General features: G+C 46.5%; 1 protein-coding gene and 1 pseudogene across 1 annotated transcript; one reads left to right on the top strand and one right to left on the bottom strand.

Annotated features, from left to right (window-relative positions):
- Positions 1 to 4764: 4764 nt before the first annotated feature.
- LOC117056899 lies at positions 4765 to 8995 on the bottom strand (annotated as a pseudogene).
- Positions 8996 to 11407: 2412 nt separating this feature from the next.
- Positions 11408 to 15776, top strand: ODF3L1 (outer dense fiber of sperm tails 3 like 1). Its single transcript, XM_033167968.1, has 4 exons — positions 11408 to 11578; positions 12356 to 12466; positions 13107 to 13220; positions 15233 to 15776. Exons 1-4 carry the CDS (start codon positions 11455 to 11457, stop codon positions 15715 to 15717), a joined length of 834 nt encoding a protein of 277 aa, XP_033023859.1. The 5' UTR covers positions 11408 to 11454; the 3' UTR covers positions 15718 to 15776.
- The last annotated feature ends 2081 nt before the right edge of the window (positions 15777 to 17857 follow it).

Raw genomic sequence — 17857 nt, 5'->3', positions numbered from 1 at the left:
ATATTTTTTTTCAAAATATAGTCCGGCCCACCACCACATGGTCTAAGGGACGGTGGACTGGCCCACGGCTGAAAAAGGTTGCTGACCCCTGTTCTAGATACTTCGGACTCCAGAGTCCATCTGTTTTTTTTCTTTTGAAATTTTGTAAAATAAAATAAAACTCAGCTAGATGTTAACATTCTGTTTGTTTGACCAAAATGAAATTAAGCAGTGACACATTCTCACAACTGCCAGATTTGTAAGGGTGATGCTAAAGAGAGATGGGGAGATTGGGGAAATGAGAAAATATGTATGTGAAATGGTTTTAAGCAACCTTTTCTTGATTGTTTTAATTGCAATATAAACATGTCAATCTAAATTTTAAAAATTAAGAAACTCAACTTTTCTCAGCAATGGTTTTCAAGAAGGAAACTAGGACATACAGGTCTTCCATCAGTTCCATGCGTGGCAATGCTCCCCACCCCCTAAAATTCAATGGTACAGTAAATGTAAAAGACAATGCAAAAAATAAATACAATTTTTGGCTAGCAAAATTTCAGGGGCGGGGGGATTCCTGCATGCCACCCAACATGAGCTTTTCATGTGTAGCCTTCCACCTCTAGCAGGTGCCCCACTTGCCTTGCCCATGAATAGGCCTCTGTTCACAAGCAAGTTCTTGCTCCTGAGGAGGCATTTGTCTGGCTCAGACTTTCTTATGCTGGAACCCTGCAGATATTGTTGGATGTCAGCTCCCATCATTGCTGATCCTGGCCACACCGAATGGGGCAGATAAGAACTGTAGTCCAAGAACATCTGGAGCACACTAAGTTGACAAAGGTTTCCTTTTGGCTTCTGCTCAGCATTCTATCCACCTACCATGGTCCCAGTCCTCCCTGGCCAATTAACTCCGCATTTGCTCAGTTTTTATTTGTTTTTAATTTATGTGGAGAGTTTCATACTCTGCCCCTTGCTTAAAATAGACATCAGGGGGTGGTTTACAAAAAAGGGCAAAACATACCTAAAGCATAATTAGCAAAATAATTCTCACTAAAAACATAAAAAACACAATTAGACATCAGCCTCTAGGAGCTTGGCAAAAGGAAGCATCTAAAATATAATAAAGTTGGGGCAAGTCACACTTCAGTGGAGAGGTCATTCCACTGGCACATGTTCCATTACTGAAAAAAGCTGCCCAGGATCAATACTTTGCATATCCCCCAGATCAAGTCTCTGTTCATTGCATGCTACAACCTCCCAACCTGTGGAGCCAAAGCAAAATAGGACTAGTAGCTGATTCTTTCAGCAATTCCAGGGTGTTTGCTTGTGTAAAAAATAACACTTTGCTGTTATTTATAAGCTGAGTCATTTATAACCCGAGTCATTAGAATGGAGATGTGCCAATACTACTGTTACTACCACTACTAAAAATAACAGTAGTGGTCATGCTTCATGAATTTGCCTAATCCTATTTTAAAGCCATCCATGTTGGTGGCCATCATTGCCTCTTGTGGGAGGGAGTTCCGCAGTTTAAGTATGTGCTGCATGAAAAAGTACCTCCTTTTAGGTGTCCTGGATCTTCCAACATTCTGCCTCATTGGGTGCTCACCTCCCTCTACTTAACAGTAGGCTCTGCTCTGTGGGGAGAAATTTCATGATGACACAAGACAGGCTCAGGCTATCTTTTGGGGTGACCAGGATGACATAATAGCAGCACAGGACATTTCAGCTGACAGCTAGAGCTGGCACAAGATAAACAGACTGCTGCGTTGATATTTGACAAGGTGACCACAGCTGTGCTTATCTCCATTTCCATTCTTTGGCCACAGAATGGTGTTAGCTTCCTTTGTCTCTGAGATACATGGTACAAGTGGTGAGGCAACACATGCCATGGTCACATTACTTTGTATCAGTCTGAGCATCCGTTTATTTGGCCTTGACTGTCATTGTCAGCTGAAACCACAGTAACAGGCTTTCCTGGGCTATGTCCTCATGCTACACACACACAACCCGTCTATCTTGAGCCATCATGAAATCAGGCTCTGGTCACTTGATCAGATTATCACTACACAAACATGGAAAATTCTCTCTTCAAATGACAAATCTCTTCACCACATATTTACGTATTTGAGGGGAATGCATTGTAGCTCAGTGGCATGCAGTGGAAGGCTGCTGTAAGAATAAAAGTGGTTTTTTTAAACTGTATCTCATGGATGACTGTAAGTAAACTTTTATAATCAGTACTTTGTTGTGTTGTGAGGGAAGAAGGGGAATATACCAGGAATATATATTTCTTATAGAGGCTTTAGCAAGCCTATGCAACCGTTTTCTGCTGTATTTTAAAAGGGAATGTAACTCTGTTAAGTTTGGAGCTTGCTCACACAAGCTGGGATGATATATATAAAATAATATATACTCATCCACATTCCTAAACATTCCCACAGCATCTGTAACCCGCAGTGCCACGTCTGCGCAAGCATGTGACGCAATTTGGCACTTCTGTGCATGCACGAGCGCAGAACCCTGGAAGTAACCCATTCCGATACTTCCAGATTCGGCGCATCCGTAACCCAAAAACGCGTAACCCGCAGCAATCGCAACCTGAGGTATGACTGTATTGTGTTCCATATAATTTTAAATATAATTCCACATACAAGACGTGAATAGTAAGAGAACTCTTACAAGTAATGTTGACACAACCCCTCACACACTAGGTAGAATAATAGAAGCATAACCACCCGACCAGACCCCACTTGCCACTCCCCCCACTACCCCTTTCTTCTTCTTCTTCTTCTTCTTCTTCTTCTTCTTCTTCTTCTTCTTCTTCTTCTTCTTCTTCCTAATTGTTTAAACCAGTTCATAAACCAAGAACTTATATATTGTTCACTAATTATGAAACATATGTTGTAGACATTTTTCCACAATTATTATGCTATTTTTGTGATATACAAATGACATGAGAAAACTTGGTATACTTGTTTGTATAACATTATTCTTGTTTATAAAAGCCAACACACACACACACACACACACACACACACACACACACTGTTACAGGAATTTTCCCGAACCACCCAGTTCCACAAGCACGACACACACACACACACACACACACAGACACTTGAGTGAAAATATTTCTTTCTCTATAGTGTTCTTACAAAATCAACCGTGTATCAGATCCACACTGTTCCACTTTTGTTTTCCACCATGGAAGAAGGACTATCAAGGGGGGAGATTTGGTGTGCTCACAAGGCAGCCATAATCCCCTAAGTGTAGTGGCACATCCGCAGCGAGTTTTGCCAGGAGGACATACCTGCCCAAAAGCTGCCAGACGATGGGACATTTCACTCACAAAGGGCCCACCACTTGGAAATGGATTTGGCTCGGACTAAGACAAAGAACGGTTATTGACACTCCAAGGCAGGGCAAGAAACTGAACATCCTTTTGCTTCTTGCAAATGTGTGCCTGGGAGGGGTATGAGGAGGAACAGGGAAGGTGTCAAAATACTCAGGTTACCACCCCTTTTGTGGTACAAAAATACATCTATGATGTATTTGTGATGTAGTTTTAGGGGTGTAGCTTGGGGATTAGGAACTAATAAAAGTTGGGGTCTTCTTTTGTTTGGGGCTTCCATCTTGTTCCACCTGGTGGCAGGTGGGAGTCCTGTCGCGACAGTCTTCAATAAAGACCAAGCCTACTGGCTGCTGTTTTGCTCTGGTATTCCTGACGGATGTCCTTGTTTTTTTTTGGGGGGGGGGGTTGGTCCAGGGGAGCCCTCAGATTTCTCCATTAACAACACACACACACACACCACAATTTTAGTTCACATTTCCCCTAATTTCTTTCCAAGCAATTTCCCCAAAATAACACATTTCTATTTGTTATTGCCATATGTATTTTTGATGCACACTTTCCCTTAACGTATGTCCACATTGTTTTTTTGTTGGAGAACCATGTGGCAAATTCCAAGAAGTGCAAATTTCAAAAGAAAGCTGCGTTTCAGTGTGCCTCTTGTTTCAGGAAGGGTGAATTGGGTCAGTTTCATGTTAATGGAACTGAATTTCCCCTCCATCCCTCTGTTCATATTGAGACACATTCTCTTTTGCTTTCGGGTTCATTTTTTATGCTTTCTGGACTTTTTGTTTCATTTTAACTGGGATGTGGTCATTGTCACCCAGGCAGTCTGTGCAAACACCCCTCTCTGAGCTCCTCCCAGGCCTCTGAGCTCCTGGGAGTGGGGGGAGGATAGAATACAAATGCTGCAAATGAAATGAAAAAATGGAACAAAAAAATCAATGAATCATATGAAGGCAAAGGAATGGGGGACATGGTCTTAGCGTGGGCATAGCAAAGACTTTTGTTAACAGGGCAGAACTGATGTGATTTCAGTTAAGTATTTCTATTGTTTTGCAAGTTGGTCTCTGACCGTAAAAAAAAATCTTCTTCTTCTTCTTCTTCTTCTTCTTCTTCTTCTTCTTCTTCTTCTTCTTCTATTGTCTACTGTTTTACTTGATGAGGGGGCAGCTTCCCCCCGCCCCCCCCCTAGCTATGCCCATGGGTCTTAGAACCCCTCCTCCATAATGAAAGGAAATGTGGTATTTTGGGGTAGTGGCTTTCCCTCCCCCTTGGTTGCAAGGAAGGAGGACTTGTATTAGCAGCACACACACACACACACACACAGAGAGAGAGAGAGAGAGAGAGAGAGAGAGAGAGAGAGAGAGAGAGAGAGAATATTCTGCCAGAACCATGGCAATATGGAAATAAACAAGTCTGGTTCCACGCTTGCATCAGCATCGCCTGGGCAACCTGGGAGCGAATTGCAACATGAGGCATTGTTTATGTTCCAAAAAGGAGGGGTAGAGGAGGAATTGGAAAGCTGAGTAACATCCCCACTCCTTATTTGAAGTCTACATCCTGATTTCCATTCCATCCAGAGAAGCAGCATCAGTGGACGGTATGGGTAACAGAAGCAACCGATTGCTACTTTGATTGGTAACTGAAATCCTAAGACCTTTGCTTGCTAGTTAGGCCAGGTGCCCCCTCTCTTAGAAATGTGGCATTGTAGCCCCTCCAGAGAATTAGAAAGACACAGAAGAAATTGCTTGTATTCTCCAGATGCTGCCCCACAGACCATGCCCCTAAAAAGGAGATGAAAAAGGCATTGTTTTTGTGCCCTGTATTTAAGTTTTATTCCCCACCCCCTCCAAAGTGCTCAGGGTGAAGGATCAGGCCTGGTCTCATGCTCTGGAGGTGGTGTTCCCTTCATTCTGCTCCTCTATCTATCCTGAAGGGTTCTGGGATTGGGGTGGACACAGTTGTGGTTTCCCAGAGAGGAAGGGTAAGACTTATGCTTGGAATGCCTGGAATCAGTATTTTGGTACCTGGAAAAGGGCAAATATAAGCAGGATATAAATGTAAGAAAACAACTAGCTAAATAAATACTCACCCTTAAATGCCATCTAGGCCACTAAATAAATACTCACCCTTAAATGCCATCTAGGCCACTGGTCTTCAGCTAGTGGGTCAGGACCCACTTGTGTGTTGTGGCCTGATCCAAGGTGGGTTGCAACAGGAGTACTTCCACCATGCAAATATATGGTCAATGATGAATATATGGTCAATGATGAAGAAATGGGTTACTGAAAAGGTTGGAGATCCCTGATCTAGCCTTCTGTCCATCATAGAATCACAGAACTGTAGAAATGTGGCAAGGCGGTACTCCCAGTCCCCTTGTGTCATGCGGCAGAGGGTGTCCTTGGTGGTTCGCACCATGTGCTTTGCTTGGCCATTGGTGGCAGGGTGGAATGGCGCCGAGCGGATGTGGCAGATGGCATTCTGCGCTGTGAAGGTCTGGAATTCTTCTGATGTAAATGCGGTTCCGTTGTCTGAGACGAGAGTGTCAGGGAGCCCATGGGTTGCAAACAGCCTACGTAGTACCCGGATGGCTGCGGACGTAGAAGTAGATGGTACCAGTGCAAGTTCCAGCCATTTTGGTGTAGGAGTCCACCACTATGAAGAATGTTTTCCCCTGGAAGGGGCCCGTGAAGTCCACGTGCAGGCGTGACCATGGTGCTCGGGTGGACTCCCAGGACTGGACTGGGGCCCTTGGGGGATCCGGGCGGGATTCTTGGCAGACCTGGCAGTGTTTGACCCCAGCCTCTATCTCTCTGTCAATCCCCGGCCACCACACATAATTCCTGGCGAGGACCTTCATTCTCACTACCCCTGGGTGTGTCTCGTGTAAGGACCCTTTTGTGAAGGGGCTGGGGAATGACAACGCTGCTTCCCCATAACAGGCACCCCTTGTGGGCCAACAGTTCATGTTTACGGGTTGTGTAGCCAGCGAATTCTGGCCCGGGGCTACTACTGGGCCATCCCCTCCACACCCAGTCCAGGACCCAGGAGATGACCCTATCTTTCTTGGAATGCTGTGGAACTTCTTGTGCCTGAATGGGGCGGTCAGGAAGCAGCTCCAGGCTCATAACCTCTTGGGCGGGCGCTGGGTCGGGGCCTGTTCTGGTAGTGGTAGCCTGCTGAGGGTGTCGACGTGGCCCATCACCTTCCCAGGGCTGTGAATCAGTGCATACTGGTAGCTGGCAAGGAAAATTGACCACATGAGGATGCAAGGAGACAGCACTTGGGGGGTCTGCTTTTTGGGGGCAAACAAGCCAAGCAACGGCTTGTGGTCAGCCACCACGGTAAAGGGCCGCCCGTACAAGAAATCATGGAATTTTTTTACTCCCTTCACTTGTTGATTTGTGAGTAGTTCCTCTTGGCTGCGGCAAGCATATGCCACCGGCACCTTTCTTCCATCCGGGAGCTGGTGTCCCAGGACAGCACTGATGCCGTAGGGCAAGGCGTCGCATGCTAGCACCACCGGCAACCTCTCGTCGAAGTGTGCCAAGACCGAGTTTGAAACAAGCAAGTCCTTGACTGCCTGGAATGCGGCCTCCTGGTACTGGCTCACTTGTCCAGTAGTATGGGGGAGGAAGGCATGGTAAAAGTTCAATAGTCCCAAGGAGGCCTGAAGTTCAGTCTTGCCCTTGGGCGCTGGGGCATCACAAATGGCCCGTACCTTGTCCCCAGTCGGGTGGACCCCTTCTGTGTCCACCATAATCCCAGGAAGTCCACCTGAGGCTCTCCTAGTAGAAACTTTTCCCACTTCACCTTGAGACCCGCCATCTGGAAATGGTGCAGAACGGTGCGGAGGCGGTCCTCAAACTCATCTGGTGTGGGCCCGGCAATCAACACATCATCAAAGAAGGGGGTGAGGCCAGGAATCCCTTTAAGGAGAGAGTCCATTAGATTCTGGAATATGCCTGGTGCCAGGCTGACACCGAATTGCAGCCGCTTTACATTGAATGCTCCTCTGTGCGTCACAGTTGTCTGTGCCTCTGCTGTGCCCTCATCCACCAGCAGCTGTTGATAGGTTTGTGCCAAGTCCAGCTTGCCAAAAAAAATTGACCCAGCCAGGGTGGCGAGGACATGGCTGACCACTGGCACTGGGTATGCGTGGGCCATGAGGGCCTTGTTTATGGTACATTTGTAGTCTGCGCAGATGCAGACTGAACCATTAGGCTTGACAGGTATGACGATTGGGCTTTCCCAGGGAGCATTAGGCACAGGCTCCAGCACTCCTTGCTCCATGAGCTGGTCCAATTCCTTGTCTATACGGGGTTTCAGGGTGAACGGGACCCGGCGGGCCTTGAGCCTGACAGGTCGTACTGCAGGGTCAAGCTGTAGAGCAATGGGGGGGCTGTATACTGTCCCAATTTCCCATCGAAACCCCCAGAAACTCCTTGCATATGGCATCCACGTCCATTTGTAAGCTAGTGCGGTTCACCCCGGTGACAGCTAGCCCCAGTGGTCCAAACCATGCCAATCCCAGTAAGCTAATGTAGCCTTTGAGAACAAGCAAATCCAGTTGCCGTGTCAGCCCTCAATATTGCGCCCTGAAGGTCCCCACCCCCATTGTGGGGACCTTACATTGGAAGTCCCGGAGGGTGAATGGGGCCGGCCTGAGTTTGGGACCCCCACTAGGGCACAGTTTCCTTAAGGTCCATGCCGAGATTATGGATAGAGTTGAACCCGTGTCAAGCTCCATGCGGCACGGAGCCCCCTCTATCTGTACCTCTACATAAATTTTCTCTATGTTGGGGTGGGGCAACCTGGCAGTCCGTGATCTCCGTCAAGTTGCCTTGGTGCGTTGGGCCGGGGGGACCTGGGGCTCTTGGGTCAGTCATCTGATGCCTGTCATCGGGTGGGGCGAGCCCGACACACCCGGGCGATGTGACCTGATTTTTCTGCACTGCCTGCACTCTGTGTTGCGGAAACGGCAAGTCCTCCTCTCGTGACTCTCCCCACAGCTTGCGCAGTTCCCTCCTTCTTGTTGAGGCAGCTGTGGTGTGTGCACTACTTGAGTGCACTGCTGTACTCTGTGCACCTCCTCCCTGTCGGATCCTGAGTTGTCGTGGTGGACCTTTGGTTGGGATGGCAGGCTCAGCCGTGCCTCTTGCGTCGACCTCTCGGGGGCTTCCGTTGCCAGGGACTCCTCCAGAGCGACTTGGAACGTTAGGTCCTTCTTGGCGTAGAGGCGTCGTTGCAGCTTCACAAAGCATGTTCTCCAACTCTGAGAAGTTGCAGAACAGAGCGGCTTGGAGGAGGGAGGTCACAAACCCAGTTATGGTTTCCCCAAGGGCTTGCCACTTTGTGTAGAAGGCATTTCGATGAGCCACCACCAAGGGCTGTGGCGAGAAGTGCCCCTTTAGCCGTTCCAATATTGTTTAGTAGGGAACGGTAGCGACGTCTTCAGGCGCAAGGAGAGCCCAGTCGATTTTGAACGTCTCCTCTCCACAGACGCTGAAGAATATTGCCCTCTTCTTGGCGTCATTGGTGACCCCTTTAGCTTCTAGGAGGAAGGTGAAACGGGAGGCGTATCCTTCCCAGTCTCCTGATGCTGGTTTGAACAGCGAGAAGCTGCTGTTGGTTGCCATTCTGAGTGAAGCAGCGGTGCCGCATGCTGCGGTGCTGCGGTGCCGGTGCTGTGTGTGGCGGTCAGCTCAGCGGGATCCCACCTTCGTCGCCTGTGAAATATAATCAGTGTCAAATGTGGATTTCATGCTCTTTATTCAGCTCATAGTAGCGAGGAATGGAATTTCCCCCAAAACATCTGCTTTATATACATTATTTACACAATGGGCTAAAACGTGATTAGCTAATTCCTGTAGGCCAATCACGTTGCAGATTCACTTCCACCTGGAGCTGGATTTCGTGGCTCCTGCGAACCAATCAGACTGCTGCATTCTGAATCCTATTGTTCTAGGACCAATCAGACTGCTGCATTTTGGATCCTATTCAACTCAGTACATAACAGAGGACCCAAACAATTACTGCCCTGTCAGCCTGACATCAAAACCAGGAAAGATTCTAGAGCAGATCATTAAGCAAACGGTCTGTGAGCACCTAGAAAGGAACGCTGTGATCACTAAAAGTCAGCATGGGTTTCTGAAAAATAAGTCATGTCAGACCAATCTGATCTCATTTTTTGACAGAATTACAAGCCTGGTAGATGAAAGGAATGCTGTGGATGTAGCCTATCTTGGTTTCAGCAAGGCCTTTGACAAGGTGCCCCATGATATTCTTGTAAAGAAGCTGGTAAAATGTGGGCTAGACAATGCTACCATTCAGTGGATTTGTAACTGGCTGACTGACTGAACCCAAAGGGTACTCATTAACGGCTCCTCTTCATCCTGGAGAGACGTGACTAGTGGGGTGCCACAGGGTTCTGTCTTGGGCTCAGTCTTATTCCACATCTTTTTCAATTACTTGGATGATGGGCTTGAGGGCATCCTGATCAAGTTTGCAGATGACACCAAATTGGGAGGGGTGGCTAATACCCCAGAGGACAGGATCACACTTCAAAATGACCTTAACAGATTAGAGAACTGGGCCAAAGCAAACAAATGAATTTTAACAGGGAGAAATGTAAAGTACTACACTTGGGCAAAAAAATGAAAGGCACTAATACAGGATGGGTGACACCTGGCTTGAGAGCAGTACATCTAGGAGTCTTGGTAGACCATAAACTTGACATGAGTCAACAGTGTAATGCAGCAGCTAAAAAAGCCAATGCAATTCTGGGCTGCATCAATAGGAGTATAGCATCTAGATCAAGGGAAGTAATAGTACCACTGTATTCCGCTCTGGTCAGACCTCACCTAGAATATTGTGTCCAGTTCTGGGCACCACAGTTCAAGAAGGATACTGACAAGCTGGAACGTGTCCAGAGGAAGGCAACCAAAATGGTCAAAGGCCTGGAAGCGATGCCTTATGAGGAACGGCTTAAGGAGCTGGGTATGTTTAGCCTGGAGAAGAGAAGATTAAGGGGTGATATAATAGCCATCTTCAAATATATAAAAGGATGTCATATAGAGGAGGGAGAAAGGTTGTTTTCTGCTGCTCCAGAGAAGCGGACACGGGTCAATGGACTCAAACTACAAAAAAGAAGATTCCACCTAAACATTAGGAAGAACTTCCTGACAGTAAGAGCTATTTGACAGTGGAATTTGCTGCCAAGGAGTGTGGTGGAGTTTCCTTCTTTGGAGGTCTTTAAGCAGAGGTTTGACAGCAATCTGTCAGGAGTGCTTTGATGGTGTTTCCTGCTTGGACTGGATGGCCCTTGTGGTCTCTTCCAACTCTATGATTCTATGATCTCACATTCCAGCCAGGCAAAAGTACTTGAAGAGGGCACAAAGCAGGGGCAGGGAGGCTTGTGGCCTGGAGAGAGAGGGGTCTGGTGGGTAGCATGTGGCTCCTGGGCTGAGCCTCCCATTCCTAGTTTAAATAAACAAAGGCACCCAGACCTCTGGGTTCACCCTCATTCCTTCAGCCCTTACAGTGCATAGGGCAGGGGCTGCAAAGGGGCTGGTCTCTGTCTGTTGTTGGGCTAAAACTCCCATCATCCCTAGCCACTGACCATGGTGACTGGGGCTGATGGGAGTTGGAGTCCAACAACATCTTGGGATGATGATGTTGGCTACCCTGGCCTAGGAAAAGGTAAAGGGACCCCTGACCGTTAGGTCCAGTTGCGGACGACTCTGGGGTTAAATCACATAAACAAGCAGCAATCTACATTCTTTTAGCACTGGTCCTTATGTGGCCAAAACATCACCATCCCTGTGCAAGACGGAGGGCTCAGCAAGCCTGGGGAAAACAAGGTTTGAAAATGGATTGGATAGGATAGGATAGGATAGGATCCCTCAGAGGAGAACACCCACCCCTCCCCAAATAGCCCAATGTGAACTTAGCATACTTAGTGGAAATTGAATACAGTACTATTTGGGGTGGGGTGGAATGGAGTGGCTGGACCCTGAGCTGCAACACTCCATGATGCAACATTTTATTGCAGGTTACTTTCATTCCCCAGAGCACTGGTGACACACCTGACTCCCCACTGCAGTGACGCTGGGCAAACTCCAATGCTGACTTCCAGAGCCAAAGGTGCAGCTCAGCCTGTTAGTTGTCTTTCTGGTATCTCTAAGCATCCAGCCAGAGTGCCGGCCATCAAGAAGCAGTATGCATCCATCAGTGCCAAGTATAAAGGTGAGCTGGGTGCTGCTGTAGGAATACATGGAGAAAGAGAGAGAAGGAGATTGGGAATACAGAAGTACCCATATCTTTGCCAATCTGGATGTGTTCAACAGCAGAGGGTCCTCTGGCATCTGGTTAGCTCCTGTGAGAACAGGATGCTGGACTCGGTGGCTGGCTGGCTGGCTTGATCCATCAGGGTTCCTTTTTTGTTCTTGTGGAAACCAAAGAAGGAATCCGATCTACATTTCTCAGTCACCATCAGAACTTTCTTCCAATAGTACTGCTAGCATGCGAGACAGTGCATATTTCCTTGTTTTCCTTTTCCTGTGGCTGGTACGTCACCACTGCTGTTGTCTTACCAGGGTAACTCCTGTTTAAAGGGGATGAAGGAAGGGGGGTTGGGAAGAAAGGATAGGATAGGTGGTTGAGTAAAATGGGAAATCTTCTCTGCCTTGAATTATAGTCCGAGTCACAGAAGATTATTCAGGTGCCTTCTAATGCTCACTTCCTATTGCAATGCAAATCTCCTGGCCCAGGGCTGGCGAGATTTTACCAGAGGGAGAAGAAAAGTATGTTGTAATGTAGGACTTCCATCATCCCCAGCCACTGGGTCAGGGTCAGGGATGATGGGAGTTGCAGTGCAGCAACACCTGGAGAGCTGTAGGCTCCACAACCCTTTCCATTTTGCCCTTTTACTATGTGGCAGCTCGTGGTCTGCAAATGCTAATGGTTCCGGGTTCTCTTCCCATTATTTTAACCCCCCCCCTTTTGGTTCTGATTCTCTTGCAGGGCCAGGACCTGGGAAGTATGGTAGGCAGCCTCTCACTGGCATTAAGGACCATGACTTCACCAAGTATGCTGAGCCAGCCTACACAATGCGTGTGAAATCCAGTGAAAGATGTAAGGGGAAGAAAGAAGCTGACAAATTGGGTTCTGTGTTATTTGGGTTTTCCCAACAACTGACCCACAGGGTGAAGCTGGCTAAGCAACTGTTAAATTTGCTGGCAAAACTTTTGAACAGAAATTGCCAACCTGTGTTTTTGGGACTCTCTAATTATCGGTGCCAAAATTGATGGGACCTGGGTGATCCATGATCAAGAGCTGGGTGGCTTTCCAAAGTTTCCATTCCAACTGGATCAACGGCACTGCATGTAGGTGGCTAATGTAGTTGTTTCTTGACTACAAGTCCCATCAGCCCCAGCCAGCATGGTTAAGAATGATAGGAGTTGTAGTCCAGCAAGGGCTGGAGGGCCTTATACTGCTGATTCAGGGCCCTTCATAGTAAAATTCTGGCTGCACCAAAATCAGGGATCTCAATTGTGTAGCTGCGGACCTTAGTGGGAAGAGGATAATCCACACTTAAGCCATATTGAAGGATAACAGGAATTGTGAGGTGCAGGGGGTGGAGCTTAACATATTCACTGTTATCTAGCTAGTGGGTGCCTTTAATTGATATTGGACAGGTAGTCATTGCAACTAAGCTAAATAGCTCAGAATCCACACTATGCCTCATGCAGACAATTCTTCTTTCCCTTGCAAGTGATCTCGATCACGGAGAGTCCTGGGCCCTGCTACTATGTGGACCCAAGCATTTCCCGCCTAGGGATATGGAGACCAGTTTCATTCCGCATGGTGCAAGAGAGAAAGCGGCCATGTAAGTTGAAAGATGGCAGAGATACTATGATGGTCAAGATGGGGCTGGAGTGGCATCTGTGATTTTGTGATGAAAATGTTTCTTTCTCACCTTGTGCAAAGAAGGCTTGTTGGTCAATCCCTGAAAATGCAAGAGAGGGAAAGAGAAGGAATGGGTGTGAGTGAATGAGCAGGTGTGTTATGCATGAAAATGGATGTGTGGTCTAAACCACTGAGCCCCTTGGGCTTGCCGATCAGAAGGTTGGTAGTTCGAATCCCTGTGACAGGGTGAGCTCCCGTTGCTCTGTTCCAGCTTCTGCCAGCCTAGCAGCTTGAAAGCATACCTGTGCTAGTGAATAAATAGGTACCGCTGCGGCAGGAAGGTAAATGGCATTTCCATGTACTCTGGCTTCTATCACAGTGTCCTGTTGCACCAGAATGCTGGCCACATGACCCAGAAAGCTGTCTGCTCCTTCAGCCTGAAGTGAGATGAGTGCCACACCGCAAAGATGCCTTTGACTGGACTTACTGGTAACTGTCCAGAGGTCCTTACATTTACTTTTTACCTGCATGCATGTGGATTTGTGTATGCATGGCAGAGAGCAGGGATAGACTTTTGTAATATGGTTTTCTAAGTGAGGACAAAATTTGGCACTTCCCCCAGTATATTTTATTTCCACAGTAATTCCTTTTGATACAGTTGCTTTTTCTTTTTTTTCTTTTTTTTCTTTTTGCTTTTTAATGGGGTTTCTAAGTAGGTACCCGCATGAATATAAGTATTAATTACTATTATTACTACTACTACTACCACCAATGTTATTACTATTATTACTATGTGCTGGGGAACAGCCTGCACTGCCCTAGATCTGGCACTACAGAGAGAAGCTTATGAAAAGGAGACAGGTGGCCTCACCCTCTTTTTTATCAGCCACACTCACCGTTTGTCCCAGCAGGCCCTGGAAGGTTGACTGCAAGGGAGTCTTGTCCCTAGGCTGTAAAAGTTTATTCACTCTTTGATAAGAAATTATTTCTGAGTAGGGTGTGTCACTTGCTAAGAACCAGCTTGATGTGGGAGATTGTCAGGGCTGATATCAAAATGTAGTTTAAAAGCATCTGTGACCATAATAAACTGTCTGTCCATCCATCCCTCCATCCCTTCCGTGTGTGTGCGTGCTGCCTATTACTTTCCAGCTAATTGGCCTTGACCCAGTAAAAATATATAGTTTTCCTGATTGGTGTTCCACCAAGTCAACTGGGTTGGAAAAAAGGGACCATAAGATGTTGAGCATGTGGCTGATGAATGGACAGACAGGAGAGCCATCAAAAATAGCATAAGGGAAAACAAGAGGGTTATGTTGCTTTAGAGTCATAATCTAGGAACAGTTCTGGAGGGTACCTATGGAATTAACACTAAATGACAGTGAATTCCAGATGTCATGGAAGAGATTAATAGCAGTGCACTCCTAACTCCACAGCTGATGCACTTAGTTGGAAAGGCTGCTAAGAGAGGAGATTGGAGGACAATGCCATGATTTTTAAAAGTGGGGGGGGGTGGATTTTGAGTTAAGGCAAGGCCAAGGAGGATAGTGCCTCTTCCTCCAACATCCCCAGAGAGTCACAACAGTTTACAAATGATTCAGCTTAAGAACAAATAGAATTCTCAAAGAGAGAGAGAGAGAGAATATGCAAGGCTTGTCCTCTACATAGTCCTCTTCCCCAAAGACAGAAGGGAGCAGAGTACTGTAGCAAATACCTGGGAAATGCTTTTCCCTTTTGTTTGAGAAACATCAATGGCAGATTAGGATCTACTGATAGATCAATAAATGTTTGTTTTTTTACTCCTAACATTAGCAAGTAAAACAGCAACTTAAAAAACAAACAAACCCTGCATGGCAAATTGCTCCTTCTCTTTAAGCCTCAATGTTTCTCCCTTGTCAAATTTTACATCCATCATTCCTGCCTCCTCCTGTGTTCCTGTAGAATATGATGTACCCACAGGTTTAACCACATGCTCAACATGCTCTTGGCTTGCAGTTATATCTTGTACACCTGCCCCAAATGAGTATTACGTGGAGAAGATACACCCACTTGAAGAGCCGAATGCACCAGCGTACACTATGGGCCTTCGAACACACTACTGGGTGAGCAGCCCAAACCCAGCACCCAACCAATACACCCTTCCACAGACACTGGGTCCCAAGCTGCCTGTCAAACCTGCAGCTCCCTGCCTCTCGATGGCATCCAGTGCCTCTGTGTGGGGCTATGCTAAAGACCTGGTGAGAGGGCCTGGCCCAGCAATGTATACCATACCTGAACCAGATGTTTACCTGTGCCACCAGCCATCCTACAGCATCTCCCAAAGGTTTGCTTCCTCCAGCAAGCACTATACGCCAGGACCCCCTGACTACAATGCAGAGCTGGTCACCGCTGACAAACCCAGAGCCCCACGGTTCAGTCTTGGGATTCGTCACTCTGAGTATTCTCATGGCACGCCTCCAGTTTGTTTACTCAGAGAGTGAGGGTGGACTCACAGGCCACAGAGGTGACTTGCTCCTTTGGGAAGACCCACCTCCAAATAATCTCAGGTGTAAATAGCTTTGAACACTTTGAACACGTTTGGGCCATGCCAGGGTCAGGTAATTTGGGGGGGGGGGGGCTAGACAGCTCTTGACTTAAGAAAGCCCTCCTTTGCAAGACAGGGGGTCTGCCTTGGTTCTTGGCAAAATCCTTTATCTGTTCTTCCTCCTTCCAGTGTGCATTACTAGTGTTTCATTTTTATTTCTAAGGAACTGGCTACCATAGGGTAAAGTGTTTCTCACCCCACCACTTAATTCGCTTTCTGTCACAAAAGATTATTGGGAAGAAGGCTAAGATGCTCTTTTTGCTCATATAATAAATAGTTTTATAATTTTATAACTATTACCTTTTTTTTTTTACAAAGCTCCATAAATATTTATTTTTCTTGCTACTATTCTATTTACACTGAGAATGAAATGCAAAATGAGAGACCTGTTTTTAATATTGTGCTTTACCAGTGTTTTACCAGCCTTCCAAAGAGTGAATATATAGGGCAGTCTATGTGACTTGCTTACATGTTATTTGCTTTGCGTAAGTAAATAAATAAATCCAATTTAGACTGCAGTTTTGGATTTTATCAGCTTGGGGTGACTAATGCACCTTCTAACATGCCTATCATCAAACCACATTCATTATGCTCTCAAATGATAAATGTAGGCCACATTGATTATGTTCATGAGCTCTGTGCATACCTTCCCCCTCCACACCCAGGTGATTCAATGTATGAGTGAGACTGAGCTGCTTAGGTATCGTTTTCTATCCTAACCTCTTATTTGTTGCACGCAGCACCATTTCTGTTCTGCCATAGTTTGTCTCCTGCCAGCAAATATGTTATTTGTCTTGTTGTCTGCTGGTGGTGAAATGATGGCACTTCACATCAGTCTTCAGGTTGAGGGTGCCTCCTGCCCACAACACATAAACAGAATTTCCTCTAAGAGAAATGCTGGCTCTTAGCTCTCTCCTCCTAATCACTTTCTTGGGAAGAAGACTCACTGAACTCACTCACTTCACAATAAGAATGCATAAGAACCAGGCTCTAAATCGCCTTTTTCAATGTATTATTTATCCTGTAAGAGGAATGTTTTCCCACTACAGTCATACCCTGGCTTGCGCACGCTCCATGTTGCGTCCGTGTTAAGAACGGCCACAACCCGGAAGTGTTTCCAGAGGGCACGCGACCCCCGGATGCGCAGAACGCTTCTGCGCACTTCACACATGCGCAGAAGCACTCAAATCGCGCTACTTCCGTTTTTGGGTTTTTTTCTGCATTCGGGATACACAGGCCCACATTACACACGGCGACCCGGAACAGATCGCGTGCGTAACCCGTGGTTCCACTGTAATTCATTTTTATATAACCTTTTATCAAAAGATTTCAGGGTGTATACAAACATTAGAAACACATTACAAAACATCAATGATAAAACATCATAAAAACATAGTAAGAAGCATACTGACAGTCTACAGTGGTACCTCGGGTTAAGAACTTAATTCGTTCTGGAGGTCTGTTCTTAACCTGAAACTGTTCTTAACCTGAGGTACCACTTTAGCTAATGGGGCCTACCGCCACTGCCGCACCGCCGCTGTGCGATTTCTGTTCTCACCCTGAAGCAAAGTTCTTAACCACTTTGTTCAGTACCCAGGAGCGGAACCACATTTTAAATAAAACATGGAGCCAAGGAAATGAACTCAAGTCCAGCATCCAGGAGGGACTCAGTGTTTATTGTTATTATTGCAATAGGGCAGAGCTCAACTTAATGTGGTTGTTCTAGCCAAACCACCACATAAGAAGAAGGTCTGCCATCAGGAGAATTAGAACAAGGCTTATACAGGCAGCACACAAAGAGCCATAAAAACATCTAAACATTCTTAAAACAAACATCCTTCTACATACAAAAAGAAAGGTTACAGGCCATGATAAGTAAAGCACACATGGCTCCTTATTAGAAACCTCATCCCCACAATCACCTTGGAGTGGCCTAAATGTGCCCAGGCCATTAGTTTCAGATGTCCCACTTCTGTCACCATTGCCCTGGCAACCAGGTCTTCATCAGTATTGTTCACATTTCAGTCCCTATTTCA

The sequence above is a fragment of the Lacerta agilis genome, chromosome 13 (assembly GCF_009819535.1).
Source record: "Lacerta agilis isolate rLacAgi1 chromosome 13, rLacAgi1.pri, whole genome shotgun sequence".
Taxonomy (NCBI): domain Eukaryota; kingdom Metazoa; phylum Chordata; class Lepidosauria; order Squamata; family Lacertidae; genus Lacerta; species Lacerta agilis.
Note: the sequence above shows the minus strand (reverse complement) of the source record. Positions and strands in the feature narration are given on the sequence as shown.

Excerpts from the sequence above, each read along its gene's own strand:
- ODF3L1 (XM_033167968.1), top strand. The coding sequence starts at position 11,455 with ATGCTGACTTCCAGAGCCAAAGGTGCAGCTCAGCCTGTTAGTTGTCTT. Across the intron at positions 11,579-12,355 it reads CATCAGTGCCAAGTATAAAG|GGCCAGGACCTGGGAAGTAT; the intron begins GTGAGCTGGGTG and ends ATTCTCTTGCAG. Across the intron at positions 12,467-13,106 it reads TGTGAAATCCAGTGAAAGAT|TGATCTCGATCACGGAGAGT; the intron begins GTAAGGGGAAGA and ends TTCCCTTGCAAG.